The sequence below is a fragment of the Aythya ferina genome, assembly GCF_964211825.1.
Source record: "Aythya ferina genome assembly, chromosome: 8".
Lineage (NCBI taxonomy): Eukaryota > Metazoa > Chordata > Aves > Anseriformes > Anatidae > Aythya > Aythya ferina.
The window spans coordinates 22,766,757-22,793,437 of record NC_140304.1 but is presented as its reverse complement, the minus strand read 5'-3'; the positions used below and the strand labels follow the sequence as shown (position 1 = coordinate 22,793,437).

General features: G+C 48.9%; 1 protein-coding gene across 10 annotated transcripts in view; it reads right to left on the bottom strand.

The window, feature by feature from the left end:
* Positions 1-24,733, bottom strand: part of ST3GAL3 (ST3 beta-galactoside alpha-2,3-sialyltransferase 3) — a 176,338-nt gene extending 151,605 nt beyond the window's left edge. For 3 of the 10 annotated variants that reach the window (XM_084527926.1, XM_084527929.1, XM_084527924.1), the window contains exons 1-2: positions 16,083-16,236; positions 15,844-15,988 (exon numbers count right to left, since the gene is read on the bottom strand). In XM_084527926.1, coding sequence (XP_084384052.1) covers positions 15,844-15,958 — 115 coding nt within the window. In that variant the 5' untranslated portion in view covers positions 15,959-15,988; positions 16,083-16,236. Of the gene's footprint in view, positions 1-12,408; positions 12,591-15,843; positions 15,989-16,082; positions 16,237-17,545; positions 17,993-24,569 lie in introns of those variants that run through there. The other 7 variants (XM_084527927.1, XM_084527920.1, XM_084527919.1 and 4 more) reach the window with 5 other exon arrangements.
* Positions 24,734-26,681: the final 1,948 nt, after the last annotated feature.

The window sequence follows — 26,681 nt, the reverse complement described above, 5'->3', positions numbered from 1 at the left end:
TCCAAGTTTCCATCACTAGGTTTTATAGAGTACTTCTGACATATGCTAGCATAAAATTATGCTAAAAATATTGTTTCTAAAGTCCTGGAGAAAGACCTCCTGCAGTTCTTTCCAAGGCTATTTTCTACAATTTCCTATAAAGGAAAATATTTTGAGTGGCCATTGTTAAAAAAAAAAAAAAAAAAAAAAAAAAAAAAAAAACACAACACACACAGCTTCTAAAATGAGTGGCAATATTTAAGATAAGATAATCAAGAAAATAAACATTACTAAAAGCACAGTATATTAATCTACAGTTAAAAAAGCATAGGACAATCAGTTTACAAATTAAATATTTACTCAAGTATGTTAGAAAGTAAACAAACTGTAATACAACAGGAAAGGAAACTACCTTGCAGTTCCAGCTCTCACTCTTGGCTGTTTCTTAATGCCAGTGAAGGAGCTGGGCTAAAAGATAGAGCCCAGAAAACAAAAACGCAAGCTACTGGCACGGAAATACACAACATAAATATTAAAATAACTGAAGTTTTATCAGTTAAAAATGAATTCTATTTTTTTAATTAAATGCATTACCTACAGATTCACCATTCAAGACCACTGTTCTCATTTTTAACATCAGGGCAGTGATAAGAGATATATATGGTTTCTGCCATAATGTATTTTTTAATTCAGCCCAAGTCTCTAGGTGGTTACAATCACAGCAACTTAATATCATTCTCATTAGTACAATTGCCCAGTATTCATCCATCTAGGAATGTAGTGCACTTTGAAGCCTGCCTTTTAAGAGAATCTAAAATTGCTCGCCTTGCTGCAGAAACATGAGGGAAGAGAAGAATTAAAAATAATGGACTAGCTCCTGTCTTCGAGATGAAATTTCTGATTTATGTGAGCCTGCACGAGATCATAATCCTGGCTTGGAGTACAGCATCCAACATGCAACTGCATGGGATTTATTTGCCATGTGGTAGCAAATAACCCCATTTCCTCTAACATTTTATGAGACCCAACAGCCATTCCAGAGATGAGGCTTCACACTGTACAGGATGTAAGAAGGGAACCACCCAGCAATCAGTGCAACATGCAGCCTTCTGGAAACATTCATTCCAATAGCTCCCACTAGGCAAGGGCAACGGAAATACTACAAATATATATTTTTTAAATTAATTTTTTTTTATAAGGTATATGCTGGCACATGCTAGGAGGAACAGATAAAGGTTATTTTAAGAGAAGAAAGCTTGAGGAATATACTCAGTTATCTCTTCTTTCACTAAGAGTTGAGTTTATGTTGTTTGTCACTGATCATTAACTTCTGTGCCTTGGAAATCTCACCTTTAAAGGACAAAAAATAGCTTCTGTGAAAAAAAAAGAGACAACCGCTACTGCTGGTGTGGTCACTGCAAGACAAGGCAGTTACGAGCAATTGGATGAAAGGACTCAAAAGGTAGATGAAGTGGCAACATGCCAGACTATGGACAACACACGTCCTGTTGCACAGCTGAGGGAATGCTTTAAGTAGACTGCAAGGGTTTAAAATCAATGAAGAAATTCACGGGAGAAATGTAAAGAGCTTAGTGTGGATCCTTGACTAAAAAAATAAACTACCTCAAAAATAGCTTGGAAAATAACATCTGCACTGTATGGGAAACTGCAGAACTAGATTCATCTTGAAGAAAGAAGTCCAGAAAGTTGGAAGATGACAGAATAATCAATACAAATGCTCAAAGGGATTAGGAACAACAAACACAAGTACACAAGGGAAGCATGAAGGCTGCTAATCCTTTTGGAAGCAACACGCTGCCGTCACTCATCTCCCCCAAAACAGGTTGCAAACCCAAATTTGCAGCCTCCTCAGTAAAGGTCAAACTTGGGTTCAGCACTCCAAATATCTCTGTTTTTTGTCATAACCCAGACGTGCCCCTCCTTAACAGCTGGCAGCACTGTTCAGGTGCAGCAGTGCACACCCAGATCCAGCTATCAGCAGCAGCACTGTCTTCTCCAGGGGGAGCCAGTGATGACTTGCACAGCCTCCCCTGCAACCATCATCCTCACACCAGTCCTTGACATCTGATTACACAGCAGTCTGTGATACTCATCCTCTTCCAAATAGTTCTTTGTTATTCTGGGCTTACTAAATAGCTGCTTGTCAAGTACTCAGAGGCTAAATTACTAGTGGTGCACAGTCACTGCCTTTCCTCCCCGACTTTTTCCATCTGTCAAGCTCAGGAGCTTCAAAATAAAGCCCTGATTATCTCGGAATACCCCACTTCTTATACTGCCTTTGGGACTCCACTGCCTACATCCATGACACCTGCAGGATGGCAGGCAGACATACGGAGAACATTCTCAATGCCCATACCATCCTCTGAGTCCTTCAGGGGAAGGAAGTGACGGTGGCCACAAGTCACAGCTCAGGAGGTCCAGATTGGACTTCAGGAAGAACTTTTTCACCAGGAAGGTAGCGGGACATGGAACAGGTTCCCAGAGAGGGCACCTGCTGTCTGATGCCTGGTTTTCAGCTCATCCCTCTGTTCCTACTCCCTGAACTGTGACTGCTTTTGGATTAAGGCTCTTCAGAAGCAAAAGCCTTTTTGGTAGCAATGCCATTGCCTGTGTTGTTGCTGCACATTCGTATCATCCATTCAATGTTAAGTGTCCATTCATTCATCTGGCATATCTTCAACAAGCTCCAACGTAGGCACCATGCACCTCCTGTACAACAAATGCATGATTAAGTGCTGTTTGAAGCAGAAGATGAATAAAAGAAAGTACATGGAGTGACTGAACAGACATGGAGCAGAAAAAAATAGGGAAAAACAAAACAAACCACAAAGTCTTCTAAAAAACAATGAACCCTCTGTCTTAATGCATCACGCCTGGGCTCTTGGGAGGGCTACAGACAAACAAGGGATTGTGCAGATCATCAAACACCAGGATGCTAACACATGACCTATGAGGACAGACTGAGTGAAGGAGGCTTGTTTAGCCTGGAAAAAAACAAAGCTTTGGGGAGACGAATCACAGCCCTCCAACACCTGCAAGAAGGCTACAAGGAAAACAGAGCCTGGTTCCCAAAGTGTTGCACGGTGGGACACAGAGGCAATACAAGTAAATTGAAGCAAGAGAAGTTCAGGCTGCATATACGGAAACATCTGTTCATAAATGAGACAGAGAGGTATTGGAAAAGGTTGTACTGGAAGGCTGTGAGGTCTCCATCCTTTGAGGTTTTCAGAACCTGAGTGGATAAAGACCTAAGTAACCTGGTCCCAACCAGTAACCAACCCCATGCTGGGCAGGAGGTTGGACTAGAGATCTCACAACGTTCCTTCCAACCATTATCATCCTATAATTCGCAAAGTCTTACTCTATTCTTGAAAAGCACCAAAATTTTTCAAAGGAGAAAAAAATTAATTAATAGGAGGGTATATTGCAGTTCTATTTAGTAAAAGATCTCTTTTTACCACTAAAACTGCAGTGACAGTGGCTAAACAGACCCAGAAAAAATATATGAATATAAACCTGGGAGAGAGAAGGTTAAAAGACTCAGTTTTAAACAATAGAATTAACATAGAGACAGAGGTCCTCCTCCAGCAATACACTGCCCCTGGCTCAGTGCAAACAAATCAAGAAGGCACTGATTGATTGGCCACCCCAGATTACCCTTAATTTACTTCTCATAATCAACCCAAGTCAAAAACCAGAGTATTAAGCTTTTTTTTGCATTTCAAAACAAGAATGTAAGAAAGTAACAGAGAAAATAAATATTCAGAGTTAGTCTGAAGTGGATATTTCCCACTTGTAACTTATTTCCCAAGCCAATTTCCAAATTTAATCCTGCTTTGCTAGAATAAAACTACTTTTATCTTCAAGCTGATCTCACATCCATAGTTACCACATATGACTTAACTGTATTTTCTACCAGGATTTAAATATTGACCACACTGTGTCTTCATAATCACTTTTTTTTTAATAACACTTTCTGCTATCCATTTAGGTCAATTTTACCAAAAGCTAATAGGAAAATTAAATTATTTCACCATCTTCTTTACTCACTTATGCTTTTAACTAGACTTAGAGTGCTTTTTCATATACAATCAGTTTGTGAAGCTCAGTGCCTTGGAAAGACGGTGCCAGAAGCTTATAGGTTTGAAAAGGTATTTCTCCTCAACTAGCAAAAGTCCTTTAAATTAAACTAACTGTCCTGAAAAATAACTGAAGTAACTAAGCATGGTTTCCTCAGGACTTCAGATTTGTCTGGATTTCCCTCCCTCTGCAATAACACAAGCATGGTACCCCAGAACCTTGCACCACTAAGTAACATTCCCCTACTCTCCCCAGGTTCTTTGGGGAAATGTATGATAATTTCAATTTTTTTTTTTTTTTTTTTTTTTTAAATAAAAGTCCAAGTATTAGCATGAAGCTGAAAAATACCTTCTGAATAGGAGTGGCAGGAGGCAAGAACAAAAACCTGTTACAAGATGGGACTTGATCAGATTATGAAAATGGGTACTGGCAACTGGATTAGACAAATAGCAAAGTTCTTTCCAAATTAAGTTACTCTAAAAGCAAGTAACTCTGGAGAAGGGATTTTTGACTTAGTATTTACTGAAACTCACCCAGACAATGGCAGGTGCCACTTTGTAACTGCACAGGAAAGTGGAATGCTGTGATTTTTTTTAATTTTTATTTTCTGAAATAACATTGACCCAACACTTAAGAGCTTTTGGCACTGCAGTCCTGGTGAGGGGTCAGGCAGCAGACATCTACTGCCCTCACGTGGTACCTGCAATAACAGCACGCCTCGACGAGCCGCAGCCTCCTCACCTGGCTGCCTGCAAGACTGGAACTGATGTATGGACTTAAACATTTCAGCCTGCCTGGTATGGATCAAATCCAACATTTCCAAAGAGCTGGAGCGGAAGGGAAAGGAAGGCTTCTGTATTTTCACACTATATCAGTTTCCTGTTGGGATCCATTATACGAGCAAGTTTCCCAGCATATCTGAACGCTTGCCAGCAGAGAGGGAGCTGCTTAACCCATGGGCTCAGCAGAAACTTTTCCATTGCAGCACGTCCCAAAGTCAATTCACGTTACCTCTGCTATCATGTCATTTAGTCTTTGCAAAGATTAAAGCATCTAAACAAACAAAAAAAATAATAGGACAAAGCAAAAAACTCGATTCCTCAGGGGGAAAAAAAAATCACAGTACCACATGCTACTCCAACTGAAGTGGGAGACACAACGTGCCTTTTTAAAAATCACTGCTTACGGGAATAGACGAGTATAAATCATGGGGAAAAGAACAGTTCATGCAGGAAGAGGCGAAAGGGATACTGCAGCTCCTGGTGCATCATCTGGAGTTCTCAGGAAGAGATCTGACAGCAGATCCCACAAGACTCCCAGATCCCACAAGACCTTCCCAAGAGCACGAACAGCTCTTCGATCCCCCCAGCCACCTGTTCCAGGGCACAAGCAGCAAAGCTGACTGCAGGCTAAATGCTCTGACAGCTTTTGTCCAGCTCTTCCAGCCAAGCAACTGCAGCACATTAAGTAGTCCATCGTACAGATATTCCAAACTTTCCTTAAGCAGGTCCTCAAGAAGAGCCCATTATGAGATTAGCTAACATCACGAACCAGGCAGAGGATAAAGAAAGCTACTTATGGGGTAATTCCACTGCTGCAAAGACACAAACAAACGCACGACTGCTGAGTGAGGCGTGTTTATACTAAAGCAGCATTATGTCAAACACAGCGATTAATACACAACACCTGAGAGGGGCTTTTTAAACCTTTTAGCTACACCGCTAAGTATTAAATAAAATCAGCCAAAGTAGCCCAAACTTATGCAATTATATTCGAGTGTGCAGGAAAAAACAAACAAACAACTTATCTTTGTTCTTTTTTATGCTACAACTGCAAAGGTTGCTGGAAGAGAGTGAAATACCTGGCACCAAAATTTCTTTTTACCCAGCACTATACAACAGCAGGTTTCTTTAGTCCTTCATCCATCCTTTGAAGCACGAAATGCAACTTGCATAGGAGAGCACATCATAAAGAATATGTAGCCCTAGTTTATGAGCTATTTTTAACTCTTGTTAAAAAAAAAAAAAGAGCTTTAATAACTATACCAAGAAACTTAAAGCATTTAAAGGTCAGGATGCAGCAGCCTGAGGGCAGTCTCTTTACATAGTGGCCTGTTCTCTATTCACAGGAGCACAAACTATTTATTCGATCCAACACATCATAATTATAATACTAACTTAGTGAGAAACAGCACATGCAGCAAGCAGAAGTAATAAAACACGATATTGTGCAGAACCTTTCATATTTTACTAATGCAAATATGGCTTTTTTTTTTCCAACGTGCAAACCTCTCAGAAATTTGGAAATATTCAAATTAAGTCCTTAAATATTAAATAAATTTAGAAAACTCAATCAGAAGTAACACTTTTTTTTTTTTTTTTTAAGAACTAGAACTCATTTTGCAGTCTTTACACTGTATTAGCTCGGTCTTCTGCTTCTAATGAAGTACTGGACCCAAACACAAAAGGACCAATATAGAGAGAAATTAACGTTGTAATGACTCATATTTAATAATAATAAAAGCCTTCCCAATGCTCAAATAAGGCACTTCTAAGCAGAGATTACGGCAACAGTGCTAACAAAAATGCAGAATTACTAATTTCCGAGCAGCATAATGGAGAACCGCCTATGCTCTATTTAGAACGTGACAGAATTGTGTGGGGCAAGTCTCAAAAGGCAAAAAAGAGTCTCAGCAACTAAATTCACAGTAATTAGATTTCTAATTTTACCCAGAGCATTAGTGACTGCTATGGTTAAAACCGCCTGAACTGTTCCATTATTTCCCACTTCTCAAAAGCTCACGTTTTCAGCCTTTGAGCACAAATTCTCGAAGTTTAGTCTCTGCTTGAACATTTTTATTTATTTATTTATTTAAGTTTAAATAGAAGAAAATGGAGTTCTGTGCCGGAGTATGGAGAGCAAAATTAAACTTTTCCACAAGGAAAAAAAACAAAACAAAACAACAAACACCACAAACATCAAAACCCCAAACTACCTTCAAAAAGAAAAATGCAGTTGCGGTTTTAATGCAGCTAGAAAGCATGAAGTGTTGTGCCTTTGATGTGGTGAATCTGAAGGTTGAAAACCCCAAACCAGCATTCACAACTGTTCAGGCACTTGCACAGAAGCATCTTAGGCAAGTTGTATGAGCTCGTAACACCAGCCTCATCATCCCCTAATTACAGCACCTACACCAAGCCACCAGCACAGCCCAAGCAAGCCATCACCTCGCCAGCTTTGTTACTGACACTACACTTTTAAAGAGTGCTGTGTTTGTACAAATAGGAGCAGATCATCTCTGCCCCAAGCAAGCAACTTCAGCATATTACTGTTCTCTCAATCTAGCAGATGCAGAATGCATTAATACAGGAGAAGAAGCCTCCTTTGGCCAACTGGATGCTGGATTGAGAGCCTGGAGACCTTTATTCTATTCATAGCTCTGCCCTTGAGCTGCTGTGTGACACGGAATAATTTCACTTTCCTGTGCCTCCGCTTCCTCTGCCTTCCTGAGTCAAGTCTATTTAAGCTACCACCCTTCATCCTAAGAAACGTGTCTCAGTACGTTTTTTTTGATTAGGATCTCTAGACACAATCGCAATTGAGCAGCAATACTTAGGTAGCATTACCGCTGCTAAGAGTTCGGTTCATTTCTGACAAAGATAAAAAGATTTTTGTACATTGTACATATAAATTATTAACCTTGTCAACATTGACTTAGAGTAAGCCTTAAGTGTGTGGGAAGCCCTCAGCTACTTACCCCTTTGAAAAACTCAACATTTATTGATTTCTGTGCCCTCACATCCTTACTACTTCCTTTAAAGCGTTCTATAGCTACGCTGCATTAACTCTGCTTGTTCCAAGAGGAAAGGGGCATACTTACTCAGCTCAGATGAACCTCAGATTTAATCAATGTTCCTAGTGCTGAAATCCACTGGAAAACAGCTAAGAAAAAAATGACACCTTGCAACAGGGACTGAGTTACCATAGAATGGATCCCAGCATCATTTGAAAAAAAGTTTAGGACAAACAACATATATGTTTATATATGTTTATAAGCTCCTAAAATACAAATAACTATTTAGGACATTGTTGGGCTTTTTTTGGAACATAGCAAGAAGAGCTAAATTCTGACCCCCAAAGACACGTCCCTTTGATTGTGCAAGCCTATGGCTATTTCACAATACTAAGTACCAGTTATGAAATACCTTGTAGTTTCTGTACCAGACAAGAATTTTGGTGCTAACCTCACAAGCTATTATTTCCCAAGACAGCAGTGCATACAAGAGCGATGTGCTCCTGTGGTAGAAGTCAGCCATCTCAGGTTCCAACATCTTCTCGGGATATGCACGCAGAGCACAGATTGCATTCTGCTTGGTGTGTGGGTACACAGCTGCAGTCCTTGGGAAGCACAGAGGCATGCAACTCACCGAGCTGCACCTCGCGACCCAGCCATACTGTCCTTGCAAGTCATCGCCAGGCTTGGCTGGTGCTTTCCCTCTGCCTGGCACCGGGATGTAAATTGTTTCCAGCAGAAAAATGAGCTCTGACAGCAACAAAAGCACTAAGTAGCTTGGCAGAAGACAACAATCTAGGAAAAATCTCTTCTCCACAACGTGCGTGTAACAGACATGGTCAGAATTGGTACTAAGGCCATGGCCAGACCGCAGCTGCCAAGCTCGAGACAAAGCACAACCTTTGCCTTTTGCCAGATGTTATCACCCCAACAATGCCAGCAGAACTGACGTGAGCACAAAAGATGCCCAAGGCCAGCTTACCTGTATTAAGGCCAAGGAGAAAGTCCAAGATCTAGCTATCAATACAAGTGATCTATTCATCAATATTCATCAACATCAAACGAGTGCTGGGGTGGAGCATCCATCAAGTCCAGTAACACCTGAAGGCACAACAGCCCCTGCTGTGTTGGCTACAGGGCAGAGGTACAGCTTTTGTGTGCCATGGGGATGTACGGTGACAGGATGGAGACAAGGCAGGGAACTGCTCGCCAAACCCAGACAGTGGGGAATGGGCAGGAACCGCACAGCAGCTGGGCAATGGAAGCTCTGGGAGAGGGGGACACAAAGACATGAACGAGGGACTCAAAGTGACAAGCCTGCCACCGTGAAGAGAAGCCAGAGCACCTGACTGCTTTAGGATGTAAAACTATCCTAGTGTAGGAGGATAGAGAAGTACTTATTCCTGCACCTCGCTTTCATACTTTGCTGGCTTATACCTAAAGCAGTAACTCGGGGCTGAAACAGCTAGAAAGATGGAGCGAGTGCAAGCACCGCGTTACAGCCGCTCCTCGGACCAGAGGTGCTCAGAGTGCTCTGCTCTTACTGCCACCAGCTACCTGTCCCTGGAGCTCCCTAAGCCTCAGGAGTGTGCTGGGAGCTCTCCTCCTGCAGAGAAATGCTCATTCCTGCCTTCGAGGGCTCCGTCAGGCACATTTCCCATTGCCCCGGCAGAGTTTTGCCCCATGCTGTTAACGTTACTGCAGCACTAGGAATTCCTAGAGAGACAGACAGCAGAGTCCCCGGAACAGCGTGGCTGTAAAGGATCAGAGAAAGATGAAGCACACATCCACCCACACTTCTTGACACCCCTGGGGAGGTCACTGCCACGACCGAGTTCCCTGAGCTCCAGGAATTTGGGCTTCGCCACGCTCCTGATTCTGGCAGGTTCCCAGGGAGCACAAAGTAAATTGATCAGCGATAACGATGTCTGGGCACCAATTCTATTTTTTCAGTGTTCTGCACAGATAAGAGATCTACCCACCACAATTGGCGCTCTGAAGTTTCTGCTTTCAAGCTCAATACAAGCAAAACATTTCAGCCTAACAGGAGAATTCTTAGAAAAATTAGAGTATTTTACTAGGCAACTGTCATTTTAACACCTTTTTTTTTTTTCCCTATCTTTGTATCTAATAATCACTGCTCTCTTGATAAGTTACTACCTATTTAGAACCCTTCTTTCAAAAAGGCATCACTGGGATACTCATATCTCTAAAGCACCTGAAAAGCAGCAAAGAGATCCCTTAAATTTGTTGCTGGATCCATTTTACAAGACCCTTCTAACCATTCATAATCAGTTTTGGTACAATAAGTTCAGCATTAACATGGACTACAGAAGAGCTGAGCAAAGAAACCGACTGAGCAGTTCCTAGTAACTATGAACTCCTAATAACTCTGTTTCCAGTCTCTTCCCCTGCAAAGAAAAATAACAAACCAACTGTTTCAGGAAGCCCATGCTGCTGCAAAATACTGCCCAAATCAGTTCTCAAAAGCAACTAATGCCCACGAGGTTAGCATCTATCAGGCTTCTCAGCCTGAGGAGGAGCAGCAGCAACAAAGTCTACCCTAAAGAACAAGCACACACCCCTGAGGCTATGGCCACAGACAGCTGCAGAGCACCAGAAACAAACCATCAACATCACCATTTGTTTGTCATCCCCACCAACAGGGACACAAGTGCCTCGTAATCCCACAGTAGAAAATGATGTGCTTCTTCATCCACCTAACCATAAATCCAGCCAGCTGAGCTCCGGCCACTTTCATCAGAGATTTACGCTTGCAGTGCCAAGTTGAGCTGGCCCTGAAATGTTATTTTTATAGGAGCACTTCTTTCTCCTGGCAAAGACAAATAGGACAGTAACTCCCAGATATAGAGGTCTGAACACAAAGGTAGTGCACATTTCCCCCCCCACAAAGGGGATGAGTTTGCCTCCATGGCCTGGCTGCTCACTGGTGCTGAATGTTTTTTAGCTGGTTGTCATTAAAGAACAGAATGGAAAGAAGTCAGATGTCAGGGTAAGCAAGATCCCCTCCCTTACTGTAGGACAAGTAACAACCCCAGTAACTCCAACTACAACTGCTATAGATCTGCCACATACCGTCACATGTATGGTGAGGCTTTAACCACACGAGAAAGGGCATGCATGTTCCAAACCCTTGTAAAAAGATCAGCTTCTTCAACGCATTTTTAGTCCTTAGCACGAGAATTGACAAAAACACCATTTCATTTTGAAGGAGAGAAACCATATGTGAAAGGTACAAGTTTGATTGCTTTTTATTAATTTAGCCTTATTTGCTGTGAGACTGGTCTCCATGGAAATGCAAGCAGACGAAAAACCTGCAACCAGAAGTGAGTCAGTTTTGCCTGTTTATGTCTCCTCAGTTCCCATAGAAACAGATATTAAAAAAAAAAAAAGAAAAAGGATAAGGGTCCTGAAATACCTTCAGAAAATCTCTTCCCAGAGCTTTATCTCTTTGGCTGCCTTTCCAGAATTAGAGTTGAAAATAACATTGAGCAACAGATGACAGAGCAGTGACTTGATTTTGTTATGGAGACATCAACAGAAAATACCTGGGGATGTTTCAGAAGCCACATTCAAACCGAGAGCTCAAAATCTATAGTTATAAATTGTATTAACTTGGGTTCTGGCAGAAGTACCCGAAGTAGAGTATATTTTCAAATTAATTCAATGCTAATGTAGATGCAAATACAATAAAGAACTGGAAAACACAGTCATGCTGCCCTTGTCCCAAGCATATTTCAATACTCAGAGAGGCCAAAAAAAGTGCTGCCTTGGGGGGATGAGTCCAATATTTCCATAGCCAGGACATTTTTAATGGAATCAATCCTTCCTTACAACATACTCATTTTTGCAAAATCAGCTATACACGTACCAGGTTAAGTAACAAACATCAGGATTTCATTTTAACGTGACCATATTCTGCCCTTCACAGCTCTCGGTAAAAAAGTGTTCCTCCAAGGAGGGATATAAAGGAAATCCTGAAGCACTGTCAGCAAGGCTCCATCTCCTTCCTACTGTCCAGAGATGCCAGGACACCTTCCCACACGCTGTCTCCTTCACAGTAGCACAGATACCATCTCCTTCCTCCTCAGAGCCAAATGTACCGAGGTATTGGAAAGGACAGAAGAGAGTTGTTAGGAAAGAGGCTGTGGTGCATGTCTCAGCCCTTCAAAGCCTGCTACTATCACTACTATTATTAGTTAATAAATCCCTGGCAACTCGCTGTACATAAACAGAGCTATGATTACCTGCTGCTGCAAGGTCCTTCACGTACGTACAGGATACCTAGCCTTGACACCAAATTTATTTCCTTGTTTATGTCCCACCCCACGTTATCAATTCTACGCACTTAGCACACCACGAGGCAACCCAGCACCTGGAATCAGAGGGACTGCCTGTCCACAGAGAACTTGCGAGAAAGGGTTTTTCTTACTGCTACTGACAGAGACCAAAGCTGCATTATGGAAACCAGGAAAAGAGAAAATAAAAATAAAATGGAAAAAAGGAAAGCTCACCTCAATCCTAAAAACTGCTCCTACAGTCCCAGCGATGCCCAGAACTCGCAGCCCTCCAGCACTCAGTGTGACACACCTCTTTCTGTGCCAAACTGCTGCTCTGGGAGCTAGCAGCATCACCACACACATGAAAAAGGCAAGACTGCAGGAAGAACAGCCCGTCACCATGCTCAGGACAAGGGTAAGAGAGGGGTCACAGCCGCTGGCAGTTTGTCTTGAATGGAAGAAGCAGCTGAGCCTAATTCAATCTTAATTAGCTCACATTAGCGAATTCAGTCTATTCCTGTCACAGGAAAAATAAGCCTTAGAGAATGAATTCATTTCAATTCCCCGTTGTGTTTTGGCAAGGTGTAGAGTCACTCAGTAAGGAGAACGATCTCCTAAAACTCATGAAGGCATCACTCAAAGAGGACAGATTTAAAGTCAGGCAGAGATGGTAAGAGAACCACTGACATGCATCTTTCAGAATGTTCAGAAGTTTAACTCCCTTCTTGGAGGTGTCAGAAGTGGCAATAAATGACATACTTCAACTGTTCGCTTCTTACTGTAGCAGCTGAACATACAAGCATCCACATCTCGGTGTGACCAGAGTTCTTACGCTGAAATCCCTAACAGCCACGTATGGGCATTTTCTAACACATTAAGTGAACAAATCACATGAGCACCAAGTAAGCAGGTGAAGTATTTTTCACCATACTCTATGACAACTTTGATTTCTGGCCGGTATTAAGTACAGGTGTCAAGTTCTCTAAAAGCAGTCTCTGAAGAGATTACGAGGGTGTCAGATACCAGGATCAGCTTAGCTTCCTGCCTCTGCTGGCACAAAGAACGGATTAGAAGGAAAACGTATGTGACCACTGAAACTAGGGAGTCACCGACACCAAACAAAGTCACTGGTCACGTGAAAAAAGAAAATAATGGAATGAAAAAGTGACATACGCATAAAATCAATACTCTCAGATTATTAAACACCCAGGAATTAACAAAGCTAACTTTGTTTTGTCCTTTTCAACTTGAGCCTTGTATCAGTTAGGAAGAAATTTACAAGGTCACAGATTGAATTCCTAGGAAATAAAAACACAGCTATCAAACACCATCTGCCTCCTGTACTGATTAGGCAAGGCTTCCTTTAGACAAAAGAAAATATAATTGCAACTTTATAAGCCATATTATGTTACACGTGCTCAAGGAGGCCTAATCACGGTTAAATGAGCAACCTCAATTCCGTTATTTGTTAACTCCCAAATGCTTATTTATAGAAGCTTAACGTTAACTCCTCATATCAAGTTTCCCAATATAGGATTTTGAATGTGTAATTCACGTCTGCATAGGTTCCTCATGTATAAAATTACATGATAAATAAAACATTTTTAGTACAAACAGAACTCTAATGATCAACTGACAACCACTACCACCTCTACTGCTTTCAAAAGCAACCACATAAAAACTGTCCCTCTTACATTTGACTGCTGCTTACACTAAACTTGCAAGGAGCATCATGTGATATTTAAGACAATCCATAAAAGTTTCTAGAAGAAAAGGAACGATGGTACAGCGTATACCAGTTGGGACAACTGATAAAGATCAATAAGCTAAATCTTCAAGTTGGCATCACTGCTTTGTAACTGTTGAAGAAGTTTAATATAAGCACTGTAATTTCCAGGACTAAATGAAGAACACATTTAAAACACAAGATTAAAATATAAAAAGTAGTCATACACCTAAGACAAAGACAGTGACATCACCTCCTGTCAGAACACCCTGGGTACCTGGAAGCTGCCAGGACGCCCAACACAAATTATTCTAACTTAAGTCATCTTTTCCAGTAGAAGCATTCAATTTCTGGAAATCCACCTCTGCCTACACCTTCGCTGTATGACCACAAAACGACCACAAAACCCCCAAGAAACTGCCATGCTTTAAAACAAGAAATCGCACACAAAACTACAGCCACAAAATCCAGAGGCAGAACCTGAAGAAATGTAGAAGCTCCCCCAGCGCCCTGGTATGTGGCACAAAGACAAGGTTCCTCCTCTGCATTTAACAAAGTTCACACACAGGTTACAGCCTGAAGGGTTTTGCTGTGCACATGGGGTTTTGTTTGGTTTGGTTGGGGTTTTGTTTGGTTTTCGTTTTTTTTGTTTGCTGGTTATACAGGCTGGGGGAAGTCTCAACACAATTTCTGATGCTATGAAAGAAGCAAAGGATGGCACGGATGGCAATTTGGCAATATAACATGACCAAGCTGTTCTTTTAACTACATTCTGCACTTATTTCCATTTGGGAAGGATTTTGTACATATCATTGACAGAAGTGCTAGTTTTCAGAAGGTCACAATCAAGATTTTGACTCTCTCCCTGAAGCACCAACCTGAACAAAAATCTCCCTGTCCAGAAAGACGCTACGTGTCACCTTGCAGAAGTTCAGTCTTGTGATACCTGTTCCAGCACAAGTCACCTTAGCAGTCCTCCTGTCAAATTCACTGCATCAGTGCAAACAGCATCTCCGAGCCATCATCTGCCATCGCACACAACTTCTCAGGGCATGTAACAGCAGATACGGAGCATGCAGAGGTAGAAAAATACCATCCAGCTTATTAGGCATTGCAGCAGGAGCCTCCAGCAGCATGCCCAGAAACGCAGTACAGGGAAGGAGAATTGGAGCGGTGGCTGCTGTTGGACACAAACCCAATCCCTCTGGATCAGAGCTTCCCAGCCGCTGATCCAGAGCATCGGTTGGCTGCGAGACATCTGAAACAACCCATGGAGCAGCTGCAGAGAAGGCTGGATTGTATTTTGGGCAGGAAGGGGAGAAGAGAGAGTTGTTTTCTTGTTTTTATATTTCAAAAAAATTTATTCTCGCTTGCAAGCAATTGGCACAAGCAGAAGTAGAAGCACTAACTGAGCAATCAAAGCTCAGCCTGATTTCTATCCCACTGCAACTAAACCCTCCCGCGGCATTACTGCGCCGTACAATCCTCGGATTGTATCCGGTGAGGTCAAATGTCTCTTTGGGCTTCAAAGGGTCGGGAGACACCGCTTTGGATGCCAGGCAGCTGGCAGATAACAGCGGGGAGGATGGGTGGGAGATGAGGATTTGTGAAGGGCACAGTGAGATGAGAGAGTGACAAATAGGTGAGCAGGGGAAGAAACCAAAACCTGACAGAGGAGAAAATCCTTGCCTTTTTCTTTTAGGGGACGGGAAAGGGGGGGAGGATTCAGGGAAGGAAACCCTTGGCATGTAACCTCTTTGTGTTGAGGATGAGCAGTCACAAGCTCAAAGGGGACGTTCTGCTGGGGACCGAGGTCCCAAATGCAGGTTTACAGCGCGTGACCCTGGCTTCGCACCGAGCAGCGCCCCGGCTGCCCCCGGCACAGCCCCCGGGGCAGGGGGGGCAGCACCCCCGGCCCCTCGGGGCCCCGTCCCCGCACTTACTGGAGTCCTCCCAGCGCAGGAGGTGCAGCTTCCAGGCGGAGTAGTAGAGGAAGCCGAGCACGAGGAAGAGGCAGAGCGCCAGCAGCACGTTCCGCACCAGCACCAGCAGGCCCATCCTGGCGTCACGGCCGCCCCGCTACGGCACCTGAGGGACCGAACGGCAGCGTCAGCGGGGCACGGCCACCGGCACCGCCACCGACCCGCACCCAGACCCCGACCCCGGCCCCGCCCGTCCTCACCCCGCCGCCCCCGGGCTCTCGGCCGCCGGGCGCGGGCCGCCGCCATGCCGGGCGCTGCGGGACCGGCCCCGACACGGCCCCGACACGGCCCCGACACGGCCCCGACACGGCCCCGGCCCCGGCCCCGGCCCCGGCCCGGCCCCAGCCGCCGCCGCCGCCGCCGCCGCCGCGCGCAGGGGGCCCCGCGGCCCAGCCAATGGCGGGGCGGGGCGGGGCGAGGCGCGGCCAACCCGCCCGCATAGCGGCCGGCGGCAGCCAATGGGCGAGCGCGAGGGGCCGCCTCCGCCGCCAATCGCGGGAGGAGCTCCGGGGGTAGGAGGGGGGCGCGCCGGCAACACCGCTGCCCCGGAGGGGCGCTGCGGTGGGGAGGCGGTGCGCATGCGCGGGGGTGCTTCGCTCTCCCCCCTCCTCCTCCCGCCCCCCCCCCCGCTTTAAATCACGGCGCGGCGCTCGGCCAATCAGCGCGCGGCGCGCAGAGACCCCGCGGTAAATCACGGCGCGGCACTGCGCCTAGGGGGGTGCTGGGGGCGCCGCGCCGCGGCCCGGCCCTGCCCTCCCCGCACATCCCCGGGCTCCCCGCTGCCCCCCCGGCACAGCGCCCTTCGTGCCACGCAGCCGGAGCTGCTCCCAGGCCTTTCTGGGGCGTTTGCCCGTCCGCGCCTCGCCCGCCCCCCCCAGCAGCCCCCCAGCTTTGCCCCAGTGCTCCTTCGGCAGGGAGCGAGTGAAAGATGTCCGATAGGAGGGAGCCGGGGAGGGGATGATGAAGAGGTAGGAATGGAGGGGGAAAAATAAATCTAGTCTAAAATAAAAGGTACCGTACTGAATAGCCCCGCGTTTTCAGGGTATTAATGAAAAGCAGTGATTTCCTGTTTCCACTCTCCGTGATTCAGTACTAACACAAGGAAACAGAAAGCCACGTGAAATTAAGGGACTGTGGTAGGGCTGGTGTCAGCACAGTGGCATTCCCTGCTGTGGGCAAGCCTGGGTGCCAATGCCTGCAGGCAGACAGCATTGTGGTGGTACAGGCTGAGTCCTGTTCAGCCCACTCCCCTGGGGAGGGGCAGAGCCCACACAGGGCCCAGGGAGAGCTGGGGGGGCCCTGCTATTCTGAAGCACTGCAGAGATCCCAGCTTTACATTCAGCACAAATGAAGCCATGCCAGCTTGCTGAATGTGCTGCATCCTTGCAGCTGGGCTCGCAGATCCATCACACTTCTCCATTGGGACACAAGGAATGCACATGGCACACTGACAACCCGCTGGGCCCTTCGGATGCAATTTTCACAACACGAAATCTGAACAGATCCATGCCAACACCCAGATATCACTGGCACCAGCAATCCCAGGGGGTGGAGAGGGGCCAAAACCACAGCAGCCCAGCCCAGTCCATGGATCTGGCCCCCACGGAGCACACTGTCCCCCACCTCCCCAGGGCTGAGACATTCAGACACCGGTCATGCTCACCCATCCAAGATATCTGCCTCCCCTCCAGCTGCACGGCCGCTCCCGCAGGTTCATGTCCTCAAGCAGCCTCACCGCCTCCTGCTCCGCAGCTCTGTCACAAGCACCCAGCTCTTGCTTGCCTCTCTCTGCACCTCTCCATCCTTCCGGCCAGGTAGCGCAAGCTCCCTATCTCTGCACCATATCTGCTCTGGACGTGTTCTGACCTCACCTGAAACACCGCAAGTTGACCGCTCGTGCACTCAGAGCTCAAACTGCCTGCTTGGCGGGCACAGCAGGTGACCTGATTTTGATGAGGAGTCAGATAAGCAGGGACCTGTTGCATGGAGGCAGATAGCAACAAGGCTGGGGCTTGCCAAGGAGCCTGGGTTTGTCGTTCGGAAACTCTACCCCATGCTATCAGGTGTCGGCGTGCTGGAAGGAGCCCAGCGTGAAGTCAGGCAGCCTACCTGCCTGGAAAAACCCAGGGAGGAGAGTGCCATGCGTTTATGGAAATCAGGTACCACCACCTGGCAGCTAACAGCCACGAGATGAATTACAGCAACGATTAGTGGAGTGACCTGGTTCGAGTGGCAGGGCTTCAGTCTGAACATGTTCCTACTTAGCTTACACATTTCATTTGCAGGCAGATGTCAAGCTGGATGTTGCTAGGAGAATGACAGCAGGGGAATAATTAAGCCTGATTAAATCCTATCATATTGCTGCGCTGCTTTCTGGAACGCACTGGAGCTTTTCCAGCAAAAATGACCAAATGAAAGGGCAAGAACTGTGGCACATTCTGGTCCACACAAACCCACTTGCAGTCAACCCGCTAAACCCTGGGATGGAGCCTGTGTCTGCCCACGTGTTTGCAGAGCATGCCCCACAGCAACACTGGCCTGCAGGCTGGATGAAGGGCTCGGGGAGAGGACACACTGCAGATAATTCAGCAGGACCAGGAGCAGGCGGTGCCTATGGGTGTCCCACACCCAGCTGCCCTGCATCAGCCCCACCAGCTCCCCCGGGCACTCACATCGGTCTGGGTACAACCCAGTGCCCACATAACATGCAGGGCCAAAGCTCTCCTCTGGTTCAGGCTCTCATATCCTGATAGGGCTGGGCCACATCCTGGAGACCTTCAGCAGAACTTTTTCCTTCCCCTCCTCTGAAAGGAGGCTGGCACATCAAAACTGCTCCGCAAACGCAGCTTGCGCTTGGTGTCATCAACCGCAGGCACTTCCTCTGCAGCAGCACCTGTTTGTCTTTTTGTTTGGTAAGGTCAAACATCACAAGGTGTGACACGTCAAGGTGAATAACAGCGATGTGCTCTTTTCTCAGCAGTAAATAAAGTTGTGCTGTAACTATCCACACTGGTTGCCACACACACATCTGTCTCCAGGCTCCCTCTGCAGCGAGCCTGCTAACCTCATTTGACTCTCTGCCCTATAGAAATTCTCATTCTAATACTCACGCTGTAATCCTTCCCCCCAAATTACATGTCATCGCATCAGCCTTGATACTAATTAATGTAATACATTATTATTAATTAAATGCCACTAAATACCACAGCAAAGATCTCTTTCCAGTAATGGCTAGACAGGGATTACCTCTGCTGATGCACGGGCTCGGGGAATGAAACGTGGGCTGTAACACACTCATATTTTGTCTCCATCACTCCAGCCAAACTTGTTTTTATCTCACACACTCATCATGCATTATTCCTAAACGCGTGCTGTGCGCTCTGGGGATCACTGTGCTCAGTTTGTGGGCAGCACTTTGCATTTCTGCTGCTCTGGCCACCCTCAGAGCAGCCCCACTGAATAGCACTGGCCGCAGTCCCTCGTGAAACGAGCTCAAACAAGCCAACCTCTGCTGAAAAACCCTGCCCCCCCTCCAGATGTTTTAAGCAGCACAGAGTCACACTCACCGCGGCGCAGGCGGCTGGGCAGCGGCAGCCTGCATGCACACATCGCGGCCACCCCACGCTCCCCGTGGTCTTCCTCGGGAGAAGGGATGAAGCGGTGCTGCCCGTTGTCCCGCTGCGCCAGGCTGAGCCGCCGGCCGGCACGCCACGCGGCGTTTCCTCGCCTTAATCCCAAGGTGCTACGTCTGGCTCGGGCGTATTTTCCGAGAAAGGAGCGAGGCTGCCTGTGACGAGGGGAGCTGGCTCTGCCAGCGCTCCCAGGGCTGCGTCAGGCATCCCTCGGACGAGCAGCCCGCACCCCCTGCCTGGCTTCAGCTCGCACATGTACTGTCCTCCCCTGCTTTCTGCTGGACTGAAGAGCCTGTCAGAGCCTGGCATTTTCTCTTGGTGACACTGTGCATATGCTGCGAGCAACCCCCCCCATCCATCTTCCTGATGAGCAAAATATACGGAGTTGCTTAATTCTCTAACCGCCAGGCTTTTCCTCCCACCCTCAAGCCATTTTTTGCATTTCTGATCTACGCAGCCTCTCCAATTTTCCTGAATCCTTTTCAAGACGCAGAATCCCACAAAAAGCCTCCCTAATGCTCAAGCTTGGAGATTAAATCTGCCTTTTCCTACTCCCTGTCTTAAAGGATTGCTTTAGTCCTTGCTGCTGTAGCACCAGACTGAGCCTTCACAGGGGGTCATCCCAAATCTTCTCCAGCCCCACCACTTGTCACCTGGGCTGCTGGGGACACCTCTCTCCATGCACATCCCTCACCTGCTCCCTGCCCCAGCATCACGAGTACCAGGGGTGACACTTTCTGGGGACCTGTCGAGCCGAGCCTGGCAGCTGCAGCAGGTTTGGAGCTCTCTGGGAGCAGACGTCCCGGCTCTCATTAGCCGGCTGTGCGAGGCGATAAAGGACAGCAAAAAGCACAGCCGTGCCTGCCAGCTCTCAGGCTGGTTTGGGTGTGAAGTCAGTGCAATAGCACGCAGTGCTCCTCACGCCGCGCCCAGCCCACGCGCAGCGCCAGCAGCAGCTCAGGAGCGCGGTGCTGCTCAGTTCCTGCGCTCCGCACCGCGAAGCAGCCTGGCAAAGTAACGAGCCGGGTGGAGTTTCCGCGTTTAATTCTGCCCCTTCAAGAAGCCAGCTGAGGCTTTCTTTGAATATTCACCACTCCAAGGGGTTTCTTTCTCCCCAGCAGCCCCACAGGGAGATGGATGTGAAGTGAGGCTTTTTCCCAGCCCACGCAGGGTATCACCATCGCTTCTCTTGTGCACTGATGATGATGGAGTCTGGCTCCCTCCAAGCCCATGCTGTTCCCTCCCCACTCCAAGCCCATGGCACGAACCCAGGCTGCTGTCCTTGGCACCTGGCATGGACAAAGTGCCTGTTTGATAGGTAACAGCGTGGGGGAGCGAGAAGCAAGGTGGACCCAAATTACTGAGATGATTGTTAAATAAATCTGAATCTCACAAACCACTGGAACCGCAATGGCAAGAACCTGGGTGGGACGCGGGGGTGGTGGGAGGACCCACTCCCATAGCCCCAGATATCTCTCGAACAACATTTTGGTGATGTAACTGCAGCTCCTGTTGAAACACACGCGTTAATTTTTAACAAATACTCACCTGGTAGGAGGCCAGGATATTTTGAAGAGCTAAAGCCATGAGCAGAGAAACAGCAGATTGCTTTGCGCCCAGGCTGTTAATGGGAAGGCAAAAAAGCAGTGAACGGCACCCCGCTGCTGTCAGCACAACACAGACCGTGTCAGAGAAACTTCTCCTTGGGCACAAGGAAAGGTCTGGCTGGTAAGAGCATCCAGGCAGCACACTTTGGCTTTTCCATAGGAGTCAACGATGATGTAGGATTTTAATTTAAAAATGTACGATAAAGAATTAATAAGGCTCACGTTAGATTAACTGCGTGCATTAACAACTAAGCTCTGAGGTCTGTCCACGAGCCAAGATTTAATGGGGAGACATCAACAACTGGGAACACGTCTAGACCCCCAGCGACTGCTTCTTGGTCAGGTGCCATTTAATATTTTTTAAAATCAATTATCTAGATGACAAGAGACAGGCTTACTTTTGTGGCTGATCCAAATACCGAAGGGGCTGCTTGCTGCCATGCTGCGAGGCGAACATCCCGCCAGAACAGCCCCAACCCACGGCGCAGGCACAGCCCTGGCTGCAGAGGAAGGTGCTCGGGAACAGCCAGGACGGACTGTACTGAGGGATGGAGCATCTCCCAGAAAGCAGGGGAGGGAGGGAAAAAAATGTTTAAGGAAAAAAGCCAGAGAGTGAGCCATCCCCACGCACAGCTGCTGCTTGCGCTTGCATCTCAGCTCCTCGGCTAGGCGAGAGGTGAGCCAGAGACGCGGGGAAGGGATTTCCGAGCAGAAGCAGCTCTGGCAAAGCCAATTTTGTGCCAGATTCAGGTCTCAGAACTGCAAAACAGACACAGGAATCTTAAGAAGCAGCACCGCCGCCATGACAAAGTATCTAAAGCCAGAAATGGGGCAAAAATAAGGCTGAGAGATGGGAGAATGAGCAACTGAGCTGCATCACGAGACCATCCCCTGCCATTCTAGCGGGAACGGAGTGATGCTAAGGGCGCGCTTCAGCCCAGCAGAGGGGAGTGCAAGGTCCAAAGGTGAGAACTTGAGGGCAGAAAAACACAAACTTCAAATTAAGTACGTTTCGCAGCCATGCGGTCACTGAAGGCTCTGTGTGTCGCTCAGCAGCTTTAAAGGGGCTCAGCCGGCCTTCCAATTCCATTCCAACCACGCAACATCACTGGCTGGGGCACGAAGAGCTGCCACACTTGCTGTTTCTCCTTGACTCTATCCCTTTGAGCCGGTGTTCGGGCTGCTACCATTTTGAGAAATTGCTCGTCCTGGTGGTTCTGGGTTGGTTTGGGTCAGGCAGTAGCGGAGATGAGCGCTGCCTTCCTCAGGAATGCAGAGCAGATGCCAGCAGGCTCTCGTGCCCTGGTTTGGCACCTAACCCCATGCCCCATCCCACTCCCGCTGCCCCCTTACCTCTGAGACCCAGCACCTCATGGCCCGGAGCTACTCTTTCTGCCTTCGCCTCCCCTTCGCCTTGCAGGGAAAACCTGCAGAGGGCTCAGCGTTGGGGGCAAAGACCGTGATATCTGGGTGCTGGGCGAGGAAGCTCCTCCTCTCCCATCCAAACAGCCCCAGCAGCCCAAAGGAGAGGCTCAGCCAGAGGATGGACTTCTTGACCCCCTCACACACAAATTTTCTAAAACCAGACAAGGCACAGCCTGGGCTGGCCCTGGGGTGTTACACAGGCAGGCAGCCGTGCTTGTTTCCAGGCCTTTGCCCAGGGCCACCCCATTTCCCACCCTGGAGCTCTGCTACTTTTTAATTTAGCTGTGCTGGAGCAAGAAAGCCTTTGTGCAGCCTCAGCAGCTTCGTGTGGTGATGGAGCCACACGGCAGCGGTCCTCTCTCCCCACTCTGCTACCTAAAGCCCAGCTTATCTCCATCTGCTCCCTGGATGCCCGATGAACTGAAGCCTCTTAACCCAGGTCCACCTGCTGTGGCCATAACACACCACCATCTTCCTGCACCACGCTGAGCACCTTTGGTGCTCCTCCTGGTCTCTCCTGTGTGCACCCAAATGGTCTGGTGCCAAAAAACACAGCATTAAGCCCAGCAGTTCACAGAACCCACTCTGGATTTACAAACTTCTCCAATATGCATAGTTCTGATCTCTTCCCTGTGCCTTGAGGACACGGCTGCAAGCCAGCGTCAGTCCCGGAAAGCTGCATCCTGGAGCAGCCGGGCTGTGCCCGCTGGGAGCTTGGCAGCTATGTCATTTGCCATGATTTCAGACAGACACGATGCCCGTGTGCCATCTTGGTCATGCTGTGCATAACAGCTGCATGGGGACAGGCACACTTCAGACGTTTCACATCATCATTGACAGCCACATTCCTTGCATCATTTGGTCCCAGCACTCCCATGCCCCGCAGCGCTGCACGACAGCCGGGGCCGCATCCTGCAGCGCAGGGGCAGGGCAGGCAGAGGGGTGTTGGTCCACAGCATGCTGCAGGATGCGGCCCAAACGTTCGTACTCTGCTGCAGGGCATGAGAAGCTCTCTGGGAGATTCAGCGTTTGGGCAGCCGGCATGTTCCTGCAGCCACTTAGCATGACGAGGGGTTAGCACAGGTGGCCCACGGCTCTGGGCACCGCGTGTGCTGGCGGGACACGGGCTGGTGGCAGGGGACACTGACGGAGTGCTCAGAGCAGCAGGTGTGTGGAGCTGGCAGCCACAGGGGACTAGTGAAATCTGGGGGGTGCACAAACCTGATTTCACAAGAACAGCAAAACTGTGCAAGCCCAGAGGGAGAAGAAACACCTCAGCACATATTCACTACCATCCTCACAGTCACTTACTCGCATATTTCTTGCCTAAGGCCAGCTCTGCACTCAAACCAGAAGTGCCATCCAGGGATCGATGCACATGTAGATGATTTCCATGCATGCTAGAGCATCCTCCTGGCTCCCAGCTACATGTGCTCGCAGTGGGGCCACAAGCAGCCCAGCCCAGCCGCCAGCAGCCCCGTGGGCAGGGCAGGCTGTGCTGCCTCTCCCAGCCAGGGGCCACGGCCGCAGCCCCTGAGCATCCCCGCGGGCCCGCGCTCCCCATCAGCTGTGTGCTGAGGCAGGGCTGCGAAGGGCACCGCGCTGCCTGGGTACAGAGCCAGCCTGTCAGCTCTTGCTCATCAGCACGGGCAGCCCTAAAAATATCCCTGGAGGGAGTGGGCTGACGGCAGCTGTGCCACAGGCTCCATTAGGCTAACGGGAGCAGCCCAGTCCCTAGCAGACCCACGGCGGACCCCAGGATGTCACAGGCACCGTGACCCAGCCCTGCAGTGCCACCCTCAGCCCCACAGCCCTCACCCCGTGCCGTGCTCCTGCCCAGGCCATCGCGCCCCGGCACAGCCAAACCCCTCCGGCCACCCGCGGGCTGGTGGCCCTGGGGACAAGGCCCTGGTGGCTGGGCTGCATCTCCCTGAGAGACGTGCTCCAGGCACGGGGCAGTCACAGCCCGCACGGAGCCATCCCCCAGGAGCTGATGGGGTGCCGGCAGCCTGCGGGACCTCACCTGCTTCTCCTGGGGCTCCGGGACAGGTTGTGCTCAGAGAGGGGTGAGCCTGAAACACCTCTGAGGCGCCGGGCAGGGCCCAGCTGCAGCCAGACATGTTTGCTAGGGAGGGCGAGGTCTCCCCCCAGGTACCAGGCGCCTCCCCAGAACACCGCACAAGGGCTCCTCTGTCCAGGAAGGAAGGAGCCGGGTGTCTCAGCCTGCCTGGAGAGGGAGGGGATGTGCCGGGGGAGGCGAGGACAGCCCAGCCCTGAGGGGATGCTCCCACTGCTCTTGCTGGGAACCATCTGTGCAGCCCCGGCACTGCCAGTGCAGGGCTGGAGGCCGATGGTTTGTGGGGTCCCTGTGGCTGTGCCAGGAGCGAGCCAGGCCCCCACAAAACGGCAGAGGCCGGGGGAGGCGGCCCCAGGCCTGGTGCGGGGGCAGCACAGGAGCCGGGCTCCTGGGGAAGGCTCCCACACAGCAGGAGGCCAGGCCAGAGCAGGCAGGCGGTGGGGTGGGAGAGCCCCCACGGCTCTGGGTACAGCTTATCTGGAAAAGCCCCGTGCCGAGGCAGAACAGGCGAGGGCTGCAGCGCTGCCTGGGGCTGGCCCATCAGGTGCTGACGTGCCTGGCCCGCAGCCCAGCAGCTCGGAGCCACGCAGCTCCCATGAACGTCGCCTTTCTTCTCCCTGCCGCACAGCCCTTGGCAGCCCCTCAGCCTCTCCGGCTGGGGAGGGAGAAGAGCCAAGGTCTGTTTTTCTGTCCCTTTTCCCCTTGCCAGGCCCTTCACAGCGCTGAGGGCCCGAGCTGGGGTCTCCCCTGCTGCCAGGATGAGCAGAGCAGCGCCCTGCTCCACCAGGGATCCAAGTGGGACGCCCTGTGTTACTGCCCTGTGTGCAAGGCAGAATTAAGAGCATCGAGTCCCCTGCCAGTCCTCACAGGCACCGGCTGTAACATGGTGTTTAGGAACATCCACCCGGCTGGAAACGAGAAAGCCGGCAAGGACTCACCCCCAGCCCCTTCTCTGGCTGCTGCCACAGCTGCTTCTTTTGTCCTTCCTTCATCCCCAGGCTCTGCTGGGCTGGCCAAGCAATCCTCGTGTCCCTGCTGTGGGGCCGAGCAGCCACACTAAGCCATGGGGTGTAGGTGCTGATCTCCCCCAGCTCCCCAGCAGCCAGGCAGTGCCATGGCCCACTCCCCCTTTTCCACAGAGCTGGCTGCAAACTAATAGCCCCTCTGCATGCAACCTGCAGCCAGCACCTGAGCCAAAGGATGCTTTGTTCCTTATCCTCACTCCCCAGTTTTTATTTTATTTTTTTTGTGTGTAACTGCTTGTGGGTATCAGTAATGAAGTTTGAGTTAAACCCAGCTGTGAAGTTAAGTGTTAAAATGAATGGAAAAGGGACAGGAATACTGTATTCAAGAGCAGCAGCAGCATTTTTGGTACTGTCCGAAAATGACAGCCCTGGCAGCTGAACCAGCTTCAGCACACACTCATAAGCACCTGATCCCCATCTCAGGCTTTGCTGGAGGTCCATGTGCACCTAACTCAGAGATTGTGGACTTGATTCGCAATAGTTCTGGAAGGAGCTTGTTTGTCTAACGTGTACTTGTGTATAACACCACAGTGCAGCCAGGGGTGCTGTTTGGACATGAGGCTGCCTGGCAGAAAGTCTCTAGCCGTGAGGACAGGTTTCTCCTACTGTATACTGAGGACTTCAGCAGGGGTATGAAGACATTCAAGGACACGAGCCATCTGCCTTGCCTAGTCAGCAAGGAGGCAGCTCCTCCCTCAGCCAGCTGCAAGTTGTCTTCATCCACAGATGAATTACTGGGACGCTGGGTCTTCCTGCAGCGCGAGGGGCACGCAGGACAGCGACTCTCTGCCAGCAGCTCAGGTAGAAGAGCACAGACAGCAGGCGTATTTCATTTCTCACTTGCATTGTGTACTGAAGGTGTTCCCAGAACTATGCAGAAGTGAGAATTTTTCTTAAAAACAGAATTGCAGGCTAAGGAGACCTCTTTTCAGGCTCTCCTACCTCCTCCTTTTTGTCTACACACATTCTGTACCATTTTAATCCTTTTCCAGTACCCTCCCACACATTTCCTTCCTTCTCTAGGTGCTGTCAG